This window comes from Phalaenopsis equestris, unplaced genomic scaffold (genome assembly GCF_001263595.1).
Source record: "Phalaenopsis equestris unplaced genomic scaffold, ASM126359v1 Scaffold000008, whole genome shotgun sequence".
Classification (NCBI taxonomy): Eukaryota; Viridiplantae; Streptophyta; class Magnoliopsida; order Asparagales; family Orchidaceae; genus Phalaenopsis; species Phalaenopsis equestris.
Window position 1 is genome coordinate 135,879 of NW_018164450.1, and position 25,629 is coordinate 161,507.

General features: G+C 33.1%; 1 protein-coding gene across 1 annotated transcript in view; it reads left to right on the forward strand.

The window, feature by feature from the left end:
* Positions 1-3,638: 3,638 nt before the first annotated feature.
* Positions 3,639-25,629, forward strand: part of LOC110018319 (DDT domain-containing protein DDR4) — a 34,018-nt gene continuing 12,027 nt past the window's right edge. The window contains exons 1-6 of the mRNA XM_020715597.1: positions 3,639-3,947; positions 4,063-4,173; positions 14,189-14,275; positions 14,368-14,405; positions 14,478-14,559; positions 14,736-14,842. Coding sequence (XP_020571256.1) covers positions 3,780-3,947; positions 4,063-4,173; positions 14,189-14,275; positions 14,368-14,405; positions 14,478-14,559; positions 14,736-14,842 — 593 coding nt within the window. The 5' untranslated portion in view covers positions 3,639-3,779. The remainder of the gene's footprint in view (positions 3,948-4,062; positions 4,174-14,188; positions 14,276-14,367; positions 14,406-14,477; positions 14,560-14,735; positions 14,843-25,629) is intronic.

Sequence of the window (25,629 nt, forward strand, 5' to 3'; positions counted from 1 at the left end):
ATGGAGCTGTACAACACCTGATTGTTGCTCACTAATGAGAAGTATTATGTTACTTCACTGTCGTAGCAGTAATTTCTGTCGCGAGGGAATTCTATGCAAATTTACTTGAGACTCCCAAGTATGAGGTATTTGTTAGAGGATGGGGAGTTGAGTTCACCCCCGAGCGGATCAATATGTTATATGGTTTACATCTTTCTCTGGACAACTTCTATTCAGACTTTGAGCCTACTGAGACTGAGCTTGATGAGATTATTGCATACCTTACTGATGGGCGTGGAGTCTGGAGGATCAGGAATGAACATAAGGTAAATTTTTCTTCTTGCTTACTTAATGCTCCATCAAAGGAAAGATACTATTTCAGTTATGTTAGACTACTTCCCTCGAACCACTTGAGTGAGGTGACTCATGCGAGAGCCATCATGAACTACTGTATTCAGATGATGAAACCCATTGATGTTGGCTCTCTCATCTTCAAGGGTATTTACACCTCTGCTAGATCTAATTCTTCGGCAGGTTTGGGTTTTTCTTATCTTATTTTTACTATCTGCAAGGACTTTGTAGTAAAATATGAAACTTGGAAAGAACAGTTAAAGCCACTAAAGCCTATTGGAAAGGTTATTGTGGATATTTATGGGAGATATAGAGGTACTTCTTCTAACATTCCATCAACTTCTACCTCCAGTACTTCTATTCCACCTTCTGATTTGTAGGATGTGATGAGTGAGAGATATTTGGAACATCAGTCCGATCTGTTCTTGATGCAGTCTCAAAAGCAAGATATGAAAGACATATATGATTATGTAGAATAACACATGCATAGGAAGAGCGACAACAATACAATTTATGAGGAGTCATCAGTGAAATTTTTTAAGGGTGATCATTCAGTTGAGTTTCCTACTTGCCCTCGATTTTCTCCTTATGATCGCCATAAGTCGATGGATGAGGACATTCCTTATGATGATGTTGATGACGAGGAGGATGAATTGAAAGAATTCGCTTTTCTATTATAGATCTTACATGTAGACTTTCTCCCTATTTAGTCACTTTTTGTATATATTTATGTAGGATTGTTGCAGTTGCACTTCTTATCTTGTTGCATAAATGTTAGTTTTGCTCTAAATTAGTTTATATTGTCTATGTGTTAGAGCAATCTTTTATGTTGCACTTTCTATGATATACCTGTTGATTTTTAGATGTACTACTACTCAACACTTGTTACTAATGGTACATGTACTATTTACATTTTTAGTACTCTTTTAAAACTGATAAATTTTCTCTATTCATACTTGTTTTATACTTTAATGTTTTACACAATTTAAAAATAAAAGTTTGGGGGAAGGAGAAAAACTTTTTGAAACTAAACTTTATTTGCCATCAATAAAATATATATTTTTAAAATTATTTTAATACAACCTATGGTATGTGGTGTTAACTTTAGATAATTATATTTTTTTGATTTTATAAATGTTATAATAAACTTAAGTAAAGGGTTTTAGCAATAAAGGGTCAATATAAAGTTAGATATTTAGCATAAAAGTATAAGAATATGCTTTTACTATTCAGAGAAAGAAAAATTGTATGTTTGAAACATTAAGGATTTTAGAGCTACAATTTTATAAAGAATTCAAGACTCTATGAAAAATTATTACTGCACTAATACACATTTTTAAGTAAAGAAATGTTAGAAGTTTTTAACTTTAGGAAGAAGATAATGAATTTCAAAATCATTAAAGATTATTTAGATATATTAATCCTCATATGAAAATGAAAAGAAAAGAAAGGATTGAAAATGATCTTGAAAGAAAAATAAAATAAAGAATCAAAAGAAAAAGAAAAGAAAAAAAGAAAAAAAAAAAAAAAGAAAAGAAAAAAGAGGAAGAAAAAAAAAGAAAAAGGCCAAATTAAAAATTGGTTTTACTTGAATTTTCTTAAAGGAAAAAACTTATTTACACTTCTAAACTTTTAAAAGTAACTGTCTCTTTACTAGTGGAGCTCTTCTATAATTTTTTTTCTTTTAATTCTTCTAAAATTCCTCAATGTGACAAATTGCAGTTATTTTTGAAATGAATAGAAAATCAGAATTCTTAATTTGATTACGAAATATCCTTATATTTTACTTTTAACCTTAATTATTGAAAATTTTTCTTAAAAGTTTCACTATCACATTTATGGGGCAAAACAATAAGATTCTTTACGTAAAACCAACTACCATAAGTTATTATATTTGCTTTACATAGTACAAAAGTTACTTGAGGATAAGTAAAATTTAAGTTTAGAGGAATTGACATGCCTTAAAATTACCTATGTATTATGTGTATTTCATGCTTATTTTTAATGATATTGCACCTTAATAAAATGTGTTTTGTGTGTTTTTTATTTCAGGTGCAAGAAATGGAGTTTAAGAAAAAAAAGTAGCAAAAATGGAGCAAAAATGGGTCAAATGAAGCCAAAAGACACATAATGTGACTTGATGCCTAGGCGCCAGGTAGACTCGATGGCTGGTGCCTTGGCGCGACGGTTAGAAATGATTTTGCCAAGATTCAATGAATTTGGATGAATTTTGAAAAGGAGCCTCAAGTGACCCTTGATTATTTTCAGAACTCTATATATAAAAGACATTTTTACACGCCCAAGGAGGAGAAAAAGAGAAAAAATATATTTTTTATTTGTTTTGGCAACCATAGGGGCGGGCGACCACTATAGTGAGTGTTTGGTGATTTTAGAGGCTTGTGTGAGTCTTGTGAAGTCAAGTTATGTCAGAAAACTTCAGAGGATTGCTTGGGGAAAAACGAGAGATAAGTATTTGTATTTTTGTTTAAGATTTGTCTGGTAAACTTGATATTGATATATATATTTTTTCTATAACTTCTATACATATACTTATACAAATAGCCACAACCTCCCAAATGGATCTCCTTGGGCCACATAATAATTTTGCTAATAATAATAATAAATTATCATCATCCTTCTTTTTAAAAAAAAAGACAAAAAGCATCACAAATTTGAATATATTTGATTAAATACATTAATATATATTTTTGAAAAAAAATGAGCAATGCTTATTCTTATTTTAAAGAGTGACATTTCAATTGTCTGAACGATGTGACCTATATTTCATTTATCAATTTGACCTATTATTTTGGATCTATAATATGCATATTGAATAAATGATGCATCATGTACACACTATTAATAAGTTATCATGCAAATAATGCATTATGTTGTAGAGCAATAAAAAAAATAATCAAAACTCTTTAAAAATTTCTTTGTTACTTTAAAGATCAAATTAATAAAAGATTAATAAGGGACGACATTATTCTTACTAATTACATATATCATAATACTAATAAATAGAAGACATTAAAAGTAAATAAATGAAGAGAAATTCACTTCCGTTGCACACAATTATTATGTATTTACATACCTCATCTCACATCTAAAATTTCATATTTATATGCATAACATTTTAATGCTTTAAATTTTTATATAAAAATGTGTATTTAACTTCTAAAAAATAAATATAATATTATTTTTTGATATGGTATTAAAATTTGAATGATATGTGTGCAAATAAATAAATAATTAAATAAATTAATAATCCGAAAAAAAGGCGGTGTCTTTATTTGAGAGCGCGCCATCTCTCTGGGTTCTCCGAGCTCCTAACTTTGCCTCTTCTCCGTCTCTCCTCTATATATTTTCCTCGAACCTCTTATTGCCAGGCCACATTACTCTCTTCTCCTTCCATCAGCTTCCAAGGTTCCCGCTTTCCACTGTTTGAAATGACCGAGGGTCGCCGCCATTTGCGATCTTCCACCGCCAGCGAATGTATCCCAGAAAAGCTGCTTCCCGGAGATATGACTTCGGACCTCACGCTTATCGATGAGCAGTTAGCCAGGACCCAGCTCCGACAGCGCTGGGAGCTCGCATTTGTTCTCAACTTCTTTCGCGTGGGCTTGATTTGTCGTTTTTTATTCGTTCTGTTTTTTATGATTTCTTTTGGATTGGTTGCCCTAAGCTGCGGTGAGTTTCTGGTTTGATTTAGGGTTCTTTTTTGTGCTGTAGATTTTTCGGCCTCTTATTCCGAAGGATCTGAAGATTCCCGCTGAAGAGATTGAGACGGCTCTCATTGAAGCTAACAAGAACTTGGGACGCATTCACATCGCGCTTTTGAAGGTCGTGTGCTTTTTCATTGTTTTGCACTTACTTACAAAATTTTCAATGTGGTGTTAATGCAAAACATAATAGAAAAAATAAATATTATTATTGAAATCAAATAAATAGTTACAATCAAATACATTTGAAAGGGGAAATTATAACAAACATGACACAAATTCAACCAGGGCTCCATTCATGGGTGGTGGGGGTCGGCTAGGTGGTTAGGGAGCAGAGGTAGATGGATAAAATGAGTTGTGGTGGTTGGGACAACAAAAAGAGGGGAGGGACTGTGTTGGCTTAGTGAAATGGAAGGCAGGGACAACAATGAAAGCAAGGGAAGAGGACGGCGATAACGAGGGGGAGGAATTGCGACAATAAGAACAAGCTGAAATGAGGGAAACGGAGGGCCGAGCGGCTGGAACATAAAAAAACAGTTTGAAACAACTATCTCTGGGTGACGAAAACGAGTGTGAATGACGGTGGCAGTGATGGGGAATGCGTGGGACTACAAAACAGAGAAAGGAGGGTAGTTAAGGGGTTGCGAAAACGAGGATGATGGTTCGACAGTGAGGACTGTAGAAGAATAACAATGATTATTTAGGGGTGGTTGCAACAAGAGTGGGTGGTCAGGAGCGATTTGCAGAGGATATGGAAGTGGATAGGGAAGATAATTACCATCTCAAGAGAGAGATGTAATCGAAGTACCATCCAAACTCTCTGATATAACTCTCAATGAGAGAAAACAGACGCTGACGTTAGTCCTAAAAAAAGCACATGAAAACCTAAACTCTAAACACATGAATCAAATATATAAGAAGTAGGTATTTAGGATTGGGCTCACTTTTGAAAGAAGGCGCCAAATCTACATAAGGAAGGTCGGTCAACCCCCAATTTGGTGTTTGGACCCAATCCTAATCTGCTAGGAGAGTTATCCATCTGGTCGAGTTCGCAGATCGATCGCGAGACTATATTATGAGTTGTAGAACTCGTCCCGTGGGGAGCTCCCCCATTAAATGGGAGCTTCGACGTCATTTGTCCAAACTTCTGTTTTCTCATAGTAGTTAGGTCGACCGCATTGCAAGTAGAAGAAATGTAGCAATCTCCCGATAAGTTAATCCCGCAGATGTTATCGTTCTAAGACACATCCTGGTAGCTTAAGTATCCATTTTTTTTGACAAAACTTGAGTTGAAGTTGCATGTAGATTGGCATCCTCACGAACCTAATCTCGAGTCATTAAATCTATAATTGACTTCTTCCACTTTTCATACTCATCTGAGCGTCTCTGGTAAATAAGTACATAAGGGGAATTCAATTCTGAGATGAAATCTATGACAGATTAGTAACTCTAACTAACAACTATTCATGAGAGACCTCTTCCTCTTCTTTGAAAGGACTTGAATTCTACTATAAGACATTCTTTCTTCTAAAAGCCTAAGACGATTTCCAACTCTATGGCTCATCCATCATGCCTGATCATTTGTCGGGAAAAATACTGCTGAACTGAATTTAATACATCAATGACTCTATTTGGACTTTCAGAAGTGACATAAAAGAGTCATCTCAGACATATGAGACCTCCCTCAGTAGGGATAATTGATGGGATGGCTAGACACGTCTTGCAGCAGTGCTAAATCTGACACATCTTAATTCTTAGTGTAGGGGTCTCATGCAAGTGTACGTATTTTATCAGTAATATTGGATTTTGGCTCTGAAATATTGATCCCACATGGAGTGAGGCAGTGAGACTAAAGAGAAGTTCTAGCCTACTAAAAATAGTCTTAGCCTGGAAGTAATGTTAGTTTTAAGTTGTGCTAATTAGTTCTACAGATTACAAACCACTATTGAAGATTGACTCTTACAGATATCCTACTAAATATATTTGAATTTGTGACAATTAAGATATAAAACTACCCTCCCTTACAATGATATAAGAAGTGTGTAGGAAAATGATTACTTTAAATTGTAATTGTGGCTAGTGACAAATATGAGCAATACTCTTTTTTACCATCGCCTGAGTGCATAAAAAAATTTGGTTAAACTGATTTTAATTCCTTAAACCTCAATTTGAACCCATCAAAGATTATTTCCATATCTATTTGCGTCTCCCTATAGTTTATTTTTGCTCTAACCCTGTTGTTTAACATGAATATTTTAATCATTCTTTCGTAGCTCTCCCTTGTCATTATGGATCCCAATATATTTTAACTAATTATTTGGCCTGAATGAAAAGTAAATGAACTTTGAAGAATATTCATCACATTAAATATCCCTTTTTAAAAATATTTTTCTATTCCTACACAACTAGCATAATCATCACAAGAGAAATGTGAAAAGACTACTCACAAAGCATGGAGAAAATACCATAAAACGTCATCAACATAAAGCAAATTCACTAGGTAATTGTGTTTTACAAAAGTGGAATAAATGAAATGCACAATACTTAGCTTCTTCTTCTTTATAATGCTCTGAGAATATTCTCCTAAGATCTCCTAGACCCTTGCTGCAGTGCTGAATGATCTCCTTACAATAGACCCCTCAAATCTCACCAAAACCTCTAAGTAAAACACTAGTTCTCTCCTACAACACACTCTACTGTTCTCTCCTCCACGAAAATCCTTTTCTAATTCTCCTCAAAGAACTGTTTTTATCCTCCAAATAACTCTCCTCGTCATAGGGAGAAACTGCTAAAAAACTGCTCAGCAGTTGCCGACGCCTAAGCGCTAGCTTCCACTGGATCGGCGCCTAAGCGCTAGCTTCTCTGTCTGCTCAGCTGTGTACTGGCGCCTTGGCGCCCAAGTAAGTGACACTAAAGCATTTGATAGAAGTGCCTTGCCAATGGCTGACACCTAGGTGTTAGTCCCTTGGGTCTTAAATTGCTCCGTATTAGTTCCACTTTGCTCCATTTATTCTCCACTTCGCTTCACTTCGTTCCATTTCTACTATCTGTTGTATCTGTAAGAAAAACATAAAAATATCTTTCGTCAAAGTGCAATAAGATATAAGCGAAATTAAACATGCTTTTTTACACATCAATAACTTATGAAGTAGTATATATATCTGTATTTATGTATACATATATACAATGACGTCATCTTTCTCGCTCGGCTCTGCTAGGGTTTCGCTCGATGAAGAACCCTAGCAACAGTTACAGCTTCGCTTTTTCCTCTAGGCGTCTTCGCGCTCGATTCCGTTCGTCTCCCTTGCTTCTTCTCCAGCTCTGAGACGAGGCTCGTCTCCCGTCTTCTGGTCTCGCGAGCTTTCTTGGCTCGAGATTTCCAGGCTCTGCGGCTCCTCTGCGGCCCGTCTCGCGGGTACCGCTCGCGTGTTCTGCGACTCAGTCTTGCAGATACTGTTTGGGATTTCTGCGTTCTCTGCGCTCGTCCCGTCTCACAGCGTCCTCCCCTTTCTTAGCTTCGGCTATTTCGACGCGATTTTTTCCCTCGTCTGCTTTCTTCTCTGAACGTCGCACCTATCTTTGAGGATGACTTTAAAAAAATCGTATGCAACTGCCATTGCCAGTGTCCACGCCTCAGGCACACCAAAATCGTCATCTTTCCCTCATTCGTTTGAGTGGGCAGAGAAAATCAAGAAACCTAGTAGAAAGAATAAGAAACCTGTCATCTTTTTTACAGAAGCTGAAGGTATTCAACTTGCTTCCTCATGTCGTCTGAATTTGGTTGGGATCTGAATTTGGTTCGTCTGAATTTGGTTGGGAAATTTCTATATGGTAATCTCAAAATGGAGTTACTTATGCACATTGTTGGAGAATGCAAAATTGGATTATTAGATGCTAAAATGATAATATGAATTGATAACAGAACAATGTCGATTCTGAAATGGTATGTGGATTTTGACCCACAGATGGAACCGCCAATCATTCTGGTTTGGATTCATCTCTCTGGTTTGAAATTTCATTATTTTTCTTAAAAAGTATTGTACTCTATTGCTCCAGCTTATGGGAAACCACTCAAGACGGTCATTCTTACTTTTAATCTGTCCCGTCTTTCTGAAGCCAGAGTACTTGTTGAAAGATACATCACTTCACCCGCTTCTGAGGAAATCTGGTTGGACACACAACACCATGGATATTGGCAAAAGGTAGAGATTGAACCTTTTCCGTCGGATTGTCCGAACTGTCATATGTTCAGACACTCCAGTTCTCAATGCACCATCTACACCCCCAACTCAAACCAAAAAAGCAAACTGCTCCGCTAGAGGCTGTGATTTCATCTCCTCCTATATGATCAAATTGAAAAACACAAATTATTAATTTTTTTTTAAAGTGTAAACCACAAAATAAAAAAAAATATTAGTTGAATTAAGCCAACTTCAAATATACAATAATAATTTTATTTATGCTTATTAATTTGTTTATAAGTTTTAACATATTGGTACTTTACATATATTTAGTATGCTTTCATTAAAGTTTGATTACGCCCCATAAAAAAATTAGATAATCACACTCGAACATTATCTTAAAACTTAAGTCCAAACTCGGTTTGAGCTTCTTGAGAAAACAAATAAACTAGATTAATATAGTGTTAGGTATTTTTTTTTTCTTTATGAAACTGATGATTTAAATGAATGTGTTTAGTACTCTTTTTTTTTCTGAAAGACTTCACACCTTATATCTCCGAATTACAAGGCAAGGGCAAATATAAGTCATTTAATTGACCACTGGTATGTATTTTACATTGAAATTTAAAGCTAATTGGCTGTTTTGGTTCATTCAATATGAATACAGTACTTCTAAGGTGGTCTTGCTGGTTCAACTACAATTTTCTTTCTTTTTTGTTCGGTAAATATCTGAATATATTCTGATTTTAGTGAAGAAGCGTTTCTGAATATAAGCATGCATTCTTTCATAGCATTTCTTGGTTTGGTATGGGCTACTTGATGATTAAAATTGAGCTCCAGTACCTCCTTTAACAGAAACTCTAATATTTTATGCTGGAAACTCACCTAAACTTGTCACTTCTGCTGGGAATTCACCTGAATTTCTGGCTGATGCAATAAAGTATTTCATTCTAACTTCATGAGGAGACTAATGCGTTTATATGATTAATCTAATACAACGACAACAACAACAAGCCTTTATTTCACTAAGTGGTGTCGGCTACATGAATCCTTTTTCTCCATTGCATCCTATTGAGTGTTATATTTTCATTTATTTCTAATAAATTAAGATCATTTTTTTAACAGTATCCCCATGTCTTTCTTGGTCTATCTCTACCTTTCTTAACTTAAGTCGAGTCGAAAACATCTTCTCTCCTAACCGGATCATCAGATGATCAAAGTTTAATGTGACCAAATCATCTAAGATGACCATCTCTAATTTTGTCCGTCGCTGGAGCAACACCGACCCTATCACAAATATATTAATTTTCGTATTTTGTCCCTATATTAATTTTCGTATTTTGTCCCTATGTGTCAAGCCACTTGTCCATCTAAGCATTCTCATCTCGGCAACAATTAACTTTCTTTTATGCTTCTCTTTTAAAGGCCAACATTCTGCGCCATAAAGCATTGCATGTCTCACCCCCATCTTATAAATTTTTCCTTTCAGTTTAAGCTATAGTTTTCTATCACACAATAGGCTTGAAGCATTTATCCACTTTAACCAACCAACTTGGATTCTACTAATAACATCCTCATCTATATCACCATTACTTTGAATTATAGATCCGAGATATCTAAAATGTTCACACCTTTTAATGATTTGATCACCCATAGTTATAACTATGCCACTAGAGCAACTACTACTAAAGTTACATTCCATATATTTAGGTTTAGTTCTATTCAAACGAAGGCCTTTAGACTCCAATATTGACCTTCATAATTCAAGTTTTTTCTGAACTCTTTCTCTAGACTTATCCACAAGAAGAATATCATTAGCAAAAAGCATACACCATGGTATATCCTTCTGTAAATTTCAAGTAAGAGCATCTATAACTAAAGTAAAAAGATATAGGCTTAAAGTCGATTCCTGATGTAATCCAACTAAAATAGGAAAATATTTGGTCATTTATCCTTCTGTTCAAAAACAAGTAAGAGCTCTAGTATATATATTTTTAATGAGTTGAATATAAGTCATATTGACACATTTCATTTCTAGAACTCTCCAAAGGATTTCTCTTGGAATCTTATCGTAAGCTTTTTCAAAATCAATAAAAATCGTATGTAAATCCTCTTTATTCTCTTTATACTTCCCCATCAAACCTCTCAATAAATATATAGCTTTTACAATAGATTTGCTTGACATTAGTCCTAACCGATTATGAGAAATCTTAGTAACACGTCTTAACCTATTTTTAATTACCCTCTCCCATAATTTTAAAGTATGACACATAAACTTCATTAGTCTATAATTTGCACACTCTTGTGCATCATCTTTATTCTTAAAAAGGGGACCAAAATACTCTTCCTCCTTTCCTTAGGCATCTTTTTTATTTTAAAAATAATATCAAAGAGTTTATTAAGCTAATAAACTCCCAAATTTCCCAAATATTTTCACTTCAATAAGGATATCATCAGGTCCTGCTTGTTCTACTGATTAAGCTAACTTGGTATTTTCTTGTGCTAGCCAAGTAGTTCATTCAAAAAATATTATGCTTTTTCCCTGCAAACTAAGATTAGAGTAGTTAAATGCACTACTTTGTGTGAAAGTGTTTTTCAAATGTTTGATTTGAAAAATTAGAAAAGAACTAACCTTTTATGCATTTTTCACCTTCGAAATCAAATTGCTAGTAGTTGTCCTAGTCTTTTTAACCTACACAATTGAAACTATGCACCTCTCCATGATAATGATAATTTGGAAGCTGCCATCTTTTAAAGGTATCATCAATTTAATGGAGTGATTACTTAACCTAACTGGGGTAATTATTGATTGCAACTTTAACTACTTCTATCATGCACATTGAGTATACTAAATTGAGAAAGCATTGCATTGTATTGTTATTTTTGTCTTCATTTTAATCATGATCAATGACAAGCTCTGCTCTACAATTAGGGTTGTCAAAAAAACTCGTTGTTCTTGAACAACTCATGTTTGATTCATTCGTTAAGTAAACGAGTCAAACACGAACAAATTTTTTGAGCTCAATTTATAAACAAGCCAAACATGAACAAAGATTCGTTCATTCGTGTTAGCTTGAATTAATTAAATAATAAAAAAATAACAATAAGATAATATTTATAGATTAAATTTTTATATTTTATTTTAAAAATATTAAATTTGATTAATTTTAGCTAGGATTGCAATTGAAAAATAAAATTTTTGTGTTTTTTTATGTAAATACATAAGAATTAGGTGGTATGCATGTAAATGCCACATAAAAATTGTGTGTTTGTTATGTAAATACATAAGAATTAGGTGGCATGCATGTAAATGCCAAAAAAAGCACCCGGTCCCTCCCTCCCCCCACCTGGTCCCTCCCTCAAAACACAAAAAATTGTGTTTAATTTGTAAATACATAAGAATTGCGTGGTATATATGTAAGTGCTCGAAAAACCTTCCCGCATCCGGCCTTCCCTCTAGCCATGTTCCGCAAGGTCCCGCCTTCCATGTGCGGCTCCACCTAGCTCATTTAATTCCACATCGCAAAGTTTTGAAGAAAAGCTTTACCCATGCTTTTTAAATTATGAATTTCCCTTTTACGAAAGGCATTTTTACGCAGTCACATTACCCGTGGCCACATGGCTTTGGGCCTGTGGTAGTTTTAAAATAAAAACTAAATTCTGTATTTGATTTATTAGTTTTTTATAATTTTTTTTTTGAGCTGAATACGAGCTTAATTCAAACAAAAAAGTTTGAATCAAGTCAAACACGAATAATCAATTCAAAAGTTATTTTGAACACGAACCAAAAAAAAAAAAAAAGAACGAGTTGAACACGAACGAGCCTTAGGCTTGCTCAAGCTCGACTCATTTACACCTCTTAATCCAATTGAAACAAAATTGAGAATAAACAGTCAACCTAGATTTATGTTCTATAACAAATGGTAAGCAGTTCAAAGAGTTTAGATTGATTTACTTGCTATTTTTTCCTAACCTATATATGGCCTGTGCATGAGTATTGGGATGTATTTAACTTGATAATGTCTGGATGGTTTTTAAAACATTACTTAATTTCTGCTTGAATTATATTTTGTTAATGGTTTTAAAAATATCTGATTAGCAACATAAAATTTATAACTTTTATCAACATGGATGCATTAATAACAAATATAATGCTATCTTAGTTAAAGATGAATACATCAAGGAAATATTGAAGTACTAATTTGACAATCTTTAAATGAGAACTTTTATGAAAAAATTCTTTTTTAAGAGCATAACAATTAGATTATGAGGTATATGAATCCTAAAAATAAAATGCATTGTGCCCTAAAAAAGATGTATAAAGATACATTTTTATGCTCAAATAAGATATCATTTAAGCTTTTGAGAGTTATGGCTATGTGGGATTGTTGGCTTAATAAAATTTTCTACTAAAGTTTGTAGATTAAGAGGATGCAAAATGATTGGTAGTTAAACATTTTATTTATGAACAAAAAAATTATTTATACTTGTGTGAATTATGTGGAATCAAATATGACTCATATAATGATCCGGTGAGAAATAATAATAGAACATTAACTTCAAATTATTATATTACTATTGTAGAATCAATTTAATTTCATGCTTGTAATGTTCACCATTAAGATAATTTTTGTGTTGAGAAAGGATCTTATGTTATTTCTTAATCTTGAGAAAACATATAGTGGGTTACTAATGAGTGTTGATATTCTTTAATAAAAAAACTATATCAAATATACGTTGATGTGATTAAAAATGTGTAAGATGAAGCATTGGCTATTAGAAGCAATTAAGAACAATGAAAAAATTTTTAGTCACATTACGACTACGCCAATGATCAACATTTAGCTGTCTTTTTTTACTTGTTATATAGATGCTTAGAAAGGGCATTCAAAATGAGGGGCAATCGTGAATGCATGTTTTTTGTAGATGGAGGTTATAATCAACAAGACAGTTGTTCAGTTAGTTGAGAAAGATAGCATAATGAATAAATATTTAGAAGAGAAAATGTCTTAGAATTTTATAAAATGAATAGCGAGTATAATAAATAAATTTTAGTGGGTTATTATAAATGTCAATCAATCAATATTACCAAAAGATGAAGTGAAGCCTAAATGTTATGCGTTTAAATTAAATATCTTGGATCTATTATATGCAAGATGATGATATAGATGATGATGCAACTTTAGAGTTTAGTTTGTGTTGTTAAATTGAGAAATGTCGCAGAGTACTTCATAATGCTAAATATTTTATAATTTTAAAGGAAAACTATATACAACTATAATTAGGCCAACTATTTTGTCAAATTGGAGGGTTGTATGATGGGGTAATCATTGATTCTAAGCTGATTATGAAGTAAATGAAAATGTTAATATTGATGGATGTGTTAAAAAATTAGGAATGGTAGATTAAAAATGATTATGCTAAAGTGATGGGGGGAATATCATCCATTGTAGATAAGGTAGTTGAAAATCGACATAGACAAATTTGACACATAAATACATAGAAGAAGACGAGCCAATACGAGTAGAAGAATTAATAAAAATTAAGAAGAAAAGGTAAATTTAAGGTTTCTTTGATAAAAGTTGTGGAAGAAGATTTGCACAAATTAGACTTAATACCTTATACTACACTCAATATGATCAAATGGATAATGAGGATTTATCGAGCAAGCTCCAAATGTTTGCATAAGCCTGAATAAGACGATAATGACAGGTAAGAATGAATCTGTAGGAGACTATTCATTGTCTACTTGCCTCTAAATTTAGTGATTATGTCTATTCTTTATACATCATGCATAGAAGCCGGTGGCATTCACAATTGTGGCATGAATCCCATAAAAAATTGTCTATTGTTTACTCACTTTATATGCAAGCTGTTCATTGCAGCACTCTTGGTCTGGAAATGAGTTTTACATTTCATTTAATTTGGACTAAATGGAGGTAGCATTATTGGCAGGGAGTTCCTCCTATAGATAAAAGAATGACAAATCCTGATGCATGGATCACATCAGTTTGCAAGAAGCTTGCAACATGGTGGTCTTGGGTCGGTTGATGTTCTTGGTTCAATAGATTGATTTATCTTTTGATTCTACTTAATGAGCAACTTTAATTTAACTATTACTGACCGTTTGCCAGATTGCTGAAGGAAAGATTCCACTAAGAGCTGATCGTGGGTATGTATAAATGATATCCACACCTCAGGTAATTCTTACATCTTATTTATCTAACATTTCTGTCATGTGTAGGAGGGAGATACCATTATACAAGCAACTTGATCCAACTACTCGTCTACTGATTTTAAAAGCACTCTGTGATGTCCGTGCAGAGGTTATTCTTTCATTGCTAATACCTGGGAAACTGTATTGGACTTGATGGCATTGCTGTCATTTTCCACTGCTCTTGAGCAAGTCCAATTGCCAATAAGTTTGGTTCTTTTTTAAAATAACGTGCGACATTTTACTTTGCTTTCAAGTAACTGATGAAAGTTGGGTATTTATTTGCAGCAAGATGACATATTGGAGTTTATTGCAGACGGGCTGAAAAAGGGAAACTCTGTTGGTTTTTTTCGGAAGGAAGGGATGGAGGTTGGTAACAGTGGAGTCATTTACTGGTAAGTAGAAAAAAAAACTATAGATTTGCTTTTTTGCATTGTGTTTTTTCCCTGTTATATTGTTTGGTATTATATAAAATGACCAGCACTCTCTCTGAGATCAGCAAATTATTTAACATGTATGTTATCCAATTCAAAGGAATATAATACTTTTCATCACAATTTTTCTATAAAAATTAAAATTTTGTGCTCAAGTTTGATGCAGACATGGACGTTCCTGTTTAAACAACCGTGCTATTATAGGTTTGGTGTCTTTATTCTGATCAGTGATATCATTTTTTTTTATGTTTCCCATATATATCAAATATATTATATGCATAACATGCTAGCTTTATTTCACATTGTTATTATTATTTTTTGATTTTAGGCGTTCATCATTTCTATAGAGAAAAAGAGGGAATTTTGGAAACATGATGGAAATTTTTATATTTCACTCCATAAATAGGACCCTAATTCATGAACTCATTTTGATATTGAAAGATTGCATACTCTTAAGACCACCACACTTTCCTATCTCAGCTTGGCTGACATCATTTTCTTGAACCATTTTTATCCTAGTTCTTTTATTTTTTTCAAGTTATTAAGCTTTATGATAGGTTACCAATCCATATAGTAGTTTTTTATTTACTTAAGAGCTTTCTAAAATATGCCATGAGGACCAAAAGCTTAAAGGACCTATAAAAACCCCATACTTTATACTCTTAAAACTTATTGAATAAAATTATGTTTACCGTTTGTACGGCTTGAGCTCTACTCTTTTGAGAAGCTTGATTACTAATCTCGTAAGGCATTGATGTGTCCTTTGTTATCCCCCATCTCCTACCCCTCTTCTCGCCAACAAAACTTTCTCTCATACAAGCTAGACTCATGCTGCTCCTAAACCCTTGAAACTTTCTATTAACTCCAAGATTTCTGGGTCAAAAGCCCAATATGCTTAGACTTTCTTCTGGGAATAACAACATAAATATGTTTATAACTCTTTAAACACTAATAAAAAACCCAGAAGAACACCTCCATTAGTTCCCTTATATCTCAAATTTTTGATTGGAGCATCTCATTCTTTTTTCTTTTTAAGAAAAACCAACCATTTCAAAGGTAAGATGTTCTAACTCCAACTCTATCCAAAATTCTAAAGCTAATCTTTCCTTGTCTACATAACCCTTGCACTACCATCCCAATAGATCATCAATTAAGTTGCTACCTTTATCCAAAAGTTCTTCTCACCTGACATCATATTGGTATCAGAGTCAAAGGTTTCAAGGTTGTCAAGATTAATGTGCTCAAATGTACTAGTTCCGGGAGAAATCAAATATTTTTCCAGCAGAAATCTAAGATTTTTGCTTTATAATTTGTTTTTTAAAATTAAGAATTTTAGGTCTTTTTGCAACTAGAGATTTGCTATTCTTCAAGAAAGATTAGTATTCCTATACGTAAGTTTTAAATTTTACTCCCTAGATAGATTTTTCACAGTAAAAAAAATTAAAAAAATAGCATGTTGATTGGCAACTTTATGGGAAATTCCCTTCATTCAAGTAGTAACCACCACTAAAAAGGCCAAACGTAACCTTTGCATGATACTATACCCTAAAATTTATTTGTAGTTCCTTAAATTGTAGGGTTTATTCCACAAAACAATGTCTTACCTTAAATCAAAATTAAGATTATAAGTAGAACTTATATTTCTATGATCATCGTTTGAACAGTATAAATTGTGTATTTATTAATATTTGACAGTATTGTTTGTGTTCAAAATATATAAAACTCAAAGTTATTTCTCTTTGTATAATCAGTTTTGTCTTGCATTTTTACATGCATTATAATATACTGTGCTAAACTATGTCTTTATTGCTAAATAAAAATGTCAAAAATACCTAAATTGTGTAAGGATATTTTGAAACTTAATTAGATTTATACGCCCTCGCTTCTTGGATGTTCTTTTTGCCTCAAATTCACGTCCCACACACACACCCACACATCTACCCGTCTGCTTGCGAACTCACACACACGTACACACATACACTCACACTTTTTTCTCTCATTTAAAGCATTTTCCATATCATCTATATCTCATATATTAAAAAAGCATTAAACCTTACCTACTAATGTCCCTTCTATAGTTGCCTAATAACAGAAAGAAAATATGATTCTATTAATAAAAGATTAATATGTTTTAAAATATGTTTCAAACTCTTTAGGATTAGATTCTAAACTCCACTTGAGCTTGAACCTCCGGTTCAGTTTAGAGGACTACTTGTCCAGTGAAATTAATCTAGGAAGGACATTAGGGCTCTGGATGATCCTTACATTAAAATAAGATTTGTAGGCAAACTTTTGATCTAATGAATAATTTCAACGAGTTACTAGACCGACTAACCCAAATAGAGGATTTCTTTTTGATTGGTATCACATGTATTATTATCAATTGATTAATTTTGCTGCGATAAAATCTATAAGACATGCCAAAATCTACTAGACCAACACTTTAGCCAAGGAATTTATGAATGGCAAAACCTAATGGACTTTGGCTGAGTTGAAAGAACTTTTAATGGCCAAATAATGCTCTAGGTTCCATGACAACACAAACTTTTGCTTCAGCAAGAAATCATGGCTGTGGCTGCTTATATGAACAATGACAAACTGTACCCATGATTAGAAACTTTCGAACTAGTTTAACGAATGAATAGAATCATGGCATCCCCAGACTTATAAAAGGTTTTCCACTTTGCCTTGATGATTGAGAAACACAAGAAATTATTCTCTTTTATAAAACTTGGAACCTGATCTATTCATTTTCCACATTGAAGTCTATTGTAGGACCCATCACCTTAGCGTCAACTAGCATTCATTTGTCCCCCTCTTTGAAACCCCTTGAAGCCCTAACGATATTATTGTTTTTTATTTTAACCGGTGCATAAAAAAAACTTATTTCTAGAGGAAGCTTAATCTTCATAATCTACTATTTATGAGAAATTTTTGAATGATAAACTGCCTTTTGAAAATGACCATGATTTCAATGATACACCCATTGCTGTTATGAGATAATATTTTTCTAATGATAGCTGTTTGTAATTAGAAATGTAAAATTATTATCGATGGTGAGAGTGCAATTGATGTTATATACACTAGTGTTTTCATCAGGACAAGCCTAACTTTGAGTTATTTCATGTTTGTTGGGTCAACCGCATTTCTATACTTATGACATCTGAATACTTGGTCACAATTAAGATTATTAATTATGAAGGTTTTATTTGACATGATGATCTCAGTATGGAGTATGAACAAGCTCATATTCTATTGGATGGACCCTATTTCTATGATAGAGATGTTATTCATTATGGTCAATAAAATGCATTTGCATTCAGATTCAATAATGAGACCATTCAATTTCTTCCTATCAAACTATGAGAGAAAAAGGCTACATGCCCCCCTTTCAAAAGATTTATTCCCACTTAAAAAATCTGTAGTAGCCCATAACAAAATGTCAACTTTAATAAGATAGTTTTACATCGTTCCAACTGAGCTACCTTGTTCTACTAGGATTCACTTTGAACACTTAGGTTTCACCAGATTTAGAAAGAATTTTACTTGGACCTTTCTTACACTTCACTTATTACATGTAAAGGATATCAACCCCATCTCATTTGGGATTTACATATCAACTATGGTTTCAAATCTTTTGAGTTTTATAATCTAACGAGCTACTTGATGAGCTATTATCAAGGGTGGAAAATCAGTGGGACCTGATGATATCCCTATTGAAGTGTGGAAATATTTAGGAGATTTGGGAGTTTCTTGGCTTACTAAACTCTTAAATATTATTTTAAAAACTAAAAGATGCCTGGGGACTGGAGGAAGAGTATTTTGGTGCTCATTTTTAAGAATAACGATGATGCACTAGAGTATGCAAATTATAGAAGAATCAAGTTGTTGTGTCATACTTTAAAATTATGTGAGAGGGTAATTGAACATAGGCTATATTTTAGTTGGATTACACCACGGATCGACTTTAAGCCCATATCTTTTTGCTTTAGTTATGGATTCTCTTAATGGACATCTCCAGGAGGATGTATCTTGTTTTATGCTTTTCGCTGATGATATTCTTCTTGTGATAAAACTAGAGAAAAAGTTTAAGAAAAACTTGAATTATGAACATCTACAATGAAATAATGGCCTTTGTTTGAGTAGATCTAAAATCAAATACATGGAATGTAATTTTAGTAGCAGTAGCTCTAGTGGCAGAGTTGTAACTATGATGATCAAATCATTAAAATGTGTGAATGTTTTAGGTATCTCGGGTCTATTGTTCAAAGTAATGGTGATATAGATGGGGATGATAATAGCAGAATTCAAGTTGGTTGGTTGAAGTGGAGGAATGCATCGGGCCTATTGTGTGATAGAAAAGTACCGCTTAGACTAAAAATAAATTTTATAAGATGGTGGGTAGTCCTACAGCGCTCTATGACATAGAATGTTGGTCTTTAAAAGAGAAGCATAAACAAAGTTAAGTGTTGTTGAGATGAGAATGCTTAGGGGGATGAGTGGCTTGACAATTAGAGACAAAATGCGAAATGAATATATTCATGATAGGGTTGGTGTAGCTCCAGTGGCAGACAAGAGAGAGAGTTGTTTTAGATGGTTTGGTCACATTAAATGTCAATCATCTGATAACCCGGTTAGCAAATTAGATGTTTTAGATTCTACTTATGTTAAGAAAGATAGAGATAACCTAAAAGGACTTGGGCGTATTGTATAAAAAATGATCTTAATCTATTAGAATTAAATAAAAAAATGACACTCAATTGGATGCAATGAAGAAAATGGATTTATGTAGCCGACCTACTTAGTGGGATAAAGGCTTGTTGTTGATGTTGTTGTATATAAGTTTTGTTTTATTGTCAAGTACTGCATTATCGAGAAATTGTTAATTCTTAGAATTTGCAAGATAGCACCATTGTAGGAAACACATAAAGCCTTGTAGATTCTTTATGCTCCACAACTTTTGGATATTGATGAGATCATTTCTGAATAGGCCTCCCTACTAGCATGTTCAATGTAGAGCATAGTTTCTTAAGGTTTGATGGAGTTAATGCAACATAAATATAAATTAAATGCGAAGGAAAAGGTCATAAATCAAGATATTGCATCTATTATTTTGGCAATTCATCATATGAAACTATCCAAATTAGTTCATGAATGGCTCATATTACCTCCAAAAATAATATGAAATAATCAGTAACCTTCAAATTAAATCCCTTGATGCTTGGGTCAGCCACACCATGTAAGGAAGAAATATATTGGAAGATCACATACTCGCAAGATTACTATACTTCTCTGTTTAGATTGGTCGAATTTATGGAAGTGTTTTCATTATAATTTCTTTTGTTATTTTTTCATATCTTTAGCATTGTGGCTTGCCATCATTCAAATTAATAGTATTTATTGGCTTCGAGGGCTTTCTAAATAAGCTTTGTGGGTCATCGCTTGAAATGAACTATAAATATCTCATGCTTTATACTTTTGAGAATCATTAAATAAAATTATCTTTGATTTGTGCAAATTTTGTGTGGAATATCTTGATGCCTATTCCTCGGGGCTTTGGTGAGTTTTTAGTTGTTCTTCTCCTACTCCTCTACTCCACAATCCCTTAACCTCAAGATCCCTTCAATATCTTCAAACATCTATTATACATTCTCCCAAATTCTTAACAATACCCTAAGGCTTTAACTTTCTATTAACCCCAAGATGTTTGATCCAAAAGGCCAATAAATGGAAACAATTCATCCTAAACTTTTGATTGGGATTTTCTCACCTTTTCTCCTTAAGGAAAACTTATTCTTTTGAAGCCAATAAGCTTTAGCTCTAAATTTTTCCAAAAACCCTAATTTTTTTTTTCTTTTCTTGCTTACATAACCATTCCACCACCATTCTTAGAGGACCAATTAAGTTCTTATTTTTAGACCTAACATCATTGGCACTCCTCCTATTAGTTCCCTTCTAATAACTATAGATTAGTTTGATTTTGCTCTATATTGAGTATTGATTTATATTTTTGAATAACATCGATAACTTTATTTTTGTATAAAAAATTATCTTAATTTACTAGAACTAAATGAAAATATGACACTAAATAGGACACAATTGAGAAAAAAAAAAGATTCATGTAGCCGCCCCCAAGTAGTGGGATTAAGGCCTTGTTGTTGTTGTTTTTATATCGATAAATTTATTTTCTTGGGCTTTCACTAAAATTTTGCAAGCTATAATTAGCCTTCTTATGTTTTATTTTTTAATTTTTACGGATTTTTCCATGTTGCAAGTAAGTTTTTTTTGTATGCCCTTTTTTGGTTTACTTATCTAAGTTCGGGGAGGTGTTTGGGGAATTGCATCGGGCTTTTGGTTTTTTTTTTAAATTATTTTACTCTACAATAATCATGAAGCAAAACCAATAAAGATTAAACTTGCAGTAGCTAATAAAAAAATATAAAAACAATTAATCCTATGAATCAACAATTTTTACGTGGCTCTGGCATAGCTTACGTCTACATTTAAGTGTCCCATACATCTAGGATTTCTTGCACTAAACAAAATTGTTACTCCTTCAAGGAAGAGAAGACTTCACATCTATTTACTTCTTTAGGACAACCTCTCTTAAACTGAGACAATCTCCTCGTTTCCTTTTTGTCAAGTATATATCGTTATTGTGTTCTCCACTAGAATACTTAAACCAAAATACAAGATCCAAACAAGAAATATAAAATGAATGGAGTAGAGAATATTTCTTACGTGCGGATGAGTTCCTGCATATAAAATTAAAGCTCAACGCAACGACAAAAAATCTATGAATTTTTTCATGGTTAAGAAAGTAAGCACCTTTCCTCTTAGATTTAAAATTTACTTAGGGTTTTTTGCAAGAAACAATCTTTGGTGGCTGGTTTAGAGAGTGAATGAATCTTAGGGTATTTATGAGTTTGCAAGTATTAGATTTTAAACATTTATGAGCTTATTTATATTGGATGCTTAAGCTTTCAAATAAATAATTAATCATATTAAAATAAAATTTCCTCTGCTTCTTCAAGTAGCCAACATTTAAAATTGACTTAATTTTTGTAGTTGATTTTGTCTTAAACTGCTAGAGTATGTCTTAAATGTATCTAAATTTGGATATTTGCAAAGACCCAAAAATTTAACAATGGCCCACAAAGTAGTTTACGGAGATCAACTATCTTTAGTTTTCATAGGTTCAATATTTTTGGATTTTAACGAAGTATTGTAACATTATTTATGGTGTTTTTTCAGCCTAAATAATTTTATAATTTTTTTACAGTAAATTAAAAACATATTTATCAAATGCTCTTTTTTCCTTAATTATCAATAAGATTCTAAATAATATTAAAAGGTATTTTATCTTAATAAAAGTATAATTTAATAGTCTCATTAAGGTGTTTTTTTTTTGGCTAATTTAGTTTTCGTTTGCTTGCTGTAAATGCCTTTGATATTTTGTGTTGCGTAGCTTTTACATATGAAAGATGCAATATATTTTTCTATACTAAAGCAATATTCTTCGTGTGATTCATTCTGATGGTGTACCTGCTTCGTACAACACATAATTTAAGAAAACATGAGCCCTCACATCCTATATAATCTGTGATCATAAAAATCTATAGAGTGCGAAGGTCTTATGGGGTTAATAGCCTTTTATTTCTTTTTTAATCTGTTAAAAACCTGCAAGGACATAACATTTTTTGTAAAATTTTGGAATCTTTGTTTAAGAAAAAAAAAGAACAGATTTTATTTGTGAGTAGCGTGTTAGATTGCTTGAATTGCCAATTTTATCAGCGTGGTTACTATTCAATTTTGCCAATTTTATCTGCGTGCAAATTTCAATTAATTCACAAATTTATAGGTTGTTAGTAATTGCATATATGCACACTTTTCGTACTTCTTAAGCATCAATATTTATCTCCCTTCTTACATCATTTTTATTAGAATGAAACACGAAAGAAGAAGCTAATGAATTGTCTTGAAGAAATTGGTGCATTATTTAATTTGAACACCTTTGATACACAATCTGCTCAGTTTGAACACCAACTTGAACAATACCATTTAAACCTTGAAACCGTGGAAAAATGACTTTATGTGATCATGAACTGATAATACTTTCTAAAATGTTTTGTAGATAATACAGTTGGGGTGGTAACAACCCCACACGGAGCAATGTTTCCTCTCCTAGTTATCAAGTAATCCTGTTCGTCCTGCTGCTTGACTTCCTATAACTGAATTGTTTAATGAAACATTTCAGTGAAGTTGCAAATGCTCTTTCTTCTTGTGAGCGTTATTTTGATCCTTATCATGTGAACGCTTATTATCCTCTATCAGACATCATGTCTTACACCCCACTGCAGAAACAACTTTATGGTTTGGTCCACCGGCTTGATGATTGATCTATCTAGATGAATAAGGTTAGATACATCTTTATTCTACAATTGCTGTGGCTCAAATTCTTTCCTGACTCGGTCACTCTGATCAAATACATATTTTTTTTGTGTGATTAATATACTGATCAATCATCTCTAGCATGCAAACATTATGTTGATTGGCTCTAACAAACATTGTTGATAATGTTTACCTCTGTTTAGAAATGCGATTTTGGGGCGCGCTCGGGATGAGGCTAAATGCCCTTTGCCCCAAGCCCACGAGGGGGGCAAAGATCTCGTGAGGCTTACGTCCGAGATGGTCTGTAGTGCAATTTGCGCCTTACGGGCGTACGCTTCGCCTCTCATAATCGAATAAAAAGGTAAAAAAATCCCTAATTCTACATACCTAAGCGATTTGAGCTTCTCCCGCACGCAATCATCTCCCGCACGCAATCATCTCCCGCAGCCTTCAGCATCATCCCGCAGCAGGCTCGTTTGCTTCGTCCCGCGTGCAAGCTTTTCTTCGTCGCCTTCTTTCTGCATACAGGTGATCTCCCATCGGTTTCCTCTGTCGTCTTCATCCCACACGCCGCTTGTCCGCGTCGTCTTTGCCCCACACATTGCTCGTCCGCTTCATCTTTGTCTTCGTCTCCCTCTCCCCGTTGCATCTCCTTTTCTCCCTCTCCCACACTCATATCGAGTTGCATCGTTTTCGTCCTGCACGCTGCTCGCAACTTGGTAATTTATTTTATTTGGTGTGTGATTTTCAATTCTTTATGAGCCTTTAATCGATCATTTCTCATTTCACTGTAGCTATAGTAATTTCAAGCTACAATGAACCACAATTTTTTTTCTTTCTTTCATTTTAAGGATTTTTTTTAATTTTGATTGTTTTAAAGATTTAATACTAATTTTGTTTAATGTGTTAGGCTGGTTATTAACTTGTAATAGAAGGGGAGGATTGTTTGGTCGGTAGTAGTTGCACTAGCTTGACCTGTTATTTTATTTGATCCATTTTTTAGGTCATCTTGCTTATTGTATCAAAAGTGTTGTGTCGCTTGCAAATGTTATAAGAATGGTTGATTCAGAAGAAAGGCTAGTCATGGGTTATATGTATGAGTAAATGGATTCAGGAAAAAAAAAAACTTTTAATTGCGGGCATTATGGAAAGAAGTATGGACCTATTTGGAGGAAAATTGATGCAAGATGAGAAGTTCAACTTCATAAATCACTACATGCAGTTGTTTATTATTTAAACCGTGAATTTCACATTGAGGATAATTTTTCTAATGATGATGAGGTAAAAGAAGGGTTAATTGTTTGTATGGAAAGAATGTTGGACTATGCAGATCGTCTTAAAACGGATATTCAAATAGACTTGTATGATAACTTATGAGGAGCGTTTGGGAGTAAAGTTGTTATGGATTCAAGAAAGTTGAGATCTCCTGCTGATTGGTTGATGAGATTTGGTGGGAAAACACCTGAGTTAACAATTTTTGCGATTTGAGTTCCTAGCCTCACATGCTGCTCATTAGGTTGTGAAAGAAATTGTAGCACTTTTGAATCGATAATAATTTTTCTACTTAAAAGTTATAATTTTTATTATTTACTTTTATAATCACCTCTTAAAAATAATATTTTTAATCTTATATTCATATTAAGAAGAGGAACAGGTTGGAGCACAAGAGGCTGAATGCTCTGGTTTATGTAAGATACAATACTAGATTGAGGGAGAAAAATATAAGAATAAAATGAGACTTTGATCCAATACTGATAAATGACATAGACTCTGATGATGAGTGGATTATTGAGAAAGAAGATCCAGTGCTTTCACATGAACCTTCTTGAATGAATGAAGACGAACATGTATTTGATGTTGATGTAATAAAAAATGTGCTCACGACAAATGCATATAAAGAATAACAAAATATTACACAAGACAGGAAGGACATTTTTATAACATTCTCACAGGAAAAGGAGATGAATGAAAGAATAAGTTTTATATTTACATTTAATTGTTTTTTACATAAATATGCATTTTTAATTTCTTATTGAAAAAATTTTAAATATTTACGAATGTCATTTTTTTGTATTTATAATTTAGACAATAATGATAAACAAAAACAACTTATGAATGCACCTGAGCTTAAGCATGACGATGATTTCAACGAGGTGGACAACGAATGCAGAGAATATGAAGGATCTAGTTGCGATTTGGACATAACTATTGGTGAAAAAGAAAATTTTGGAGATTAATTGGAAAAATGAATAACCTTCAAGGATTAAGATTAAGGGTCTGTTTGGGGCAGCTGCCATAGGAAGCTGCTGCAGATAAGCTGACTGACTATTTATTTTTTGCAGTTTGAAAATAATTGT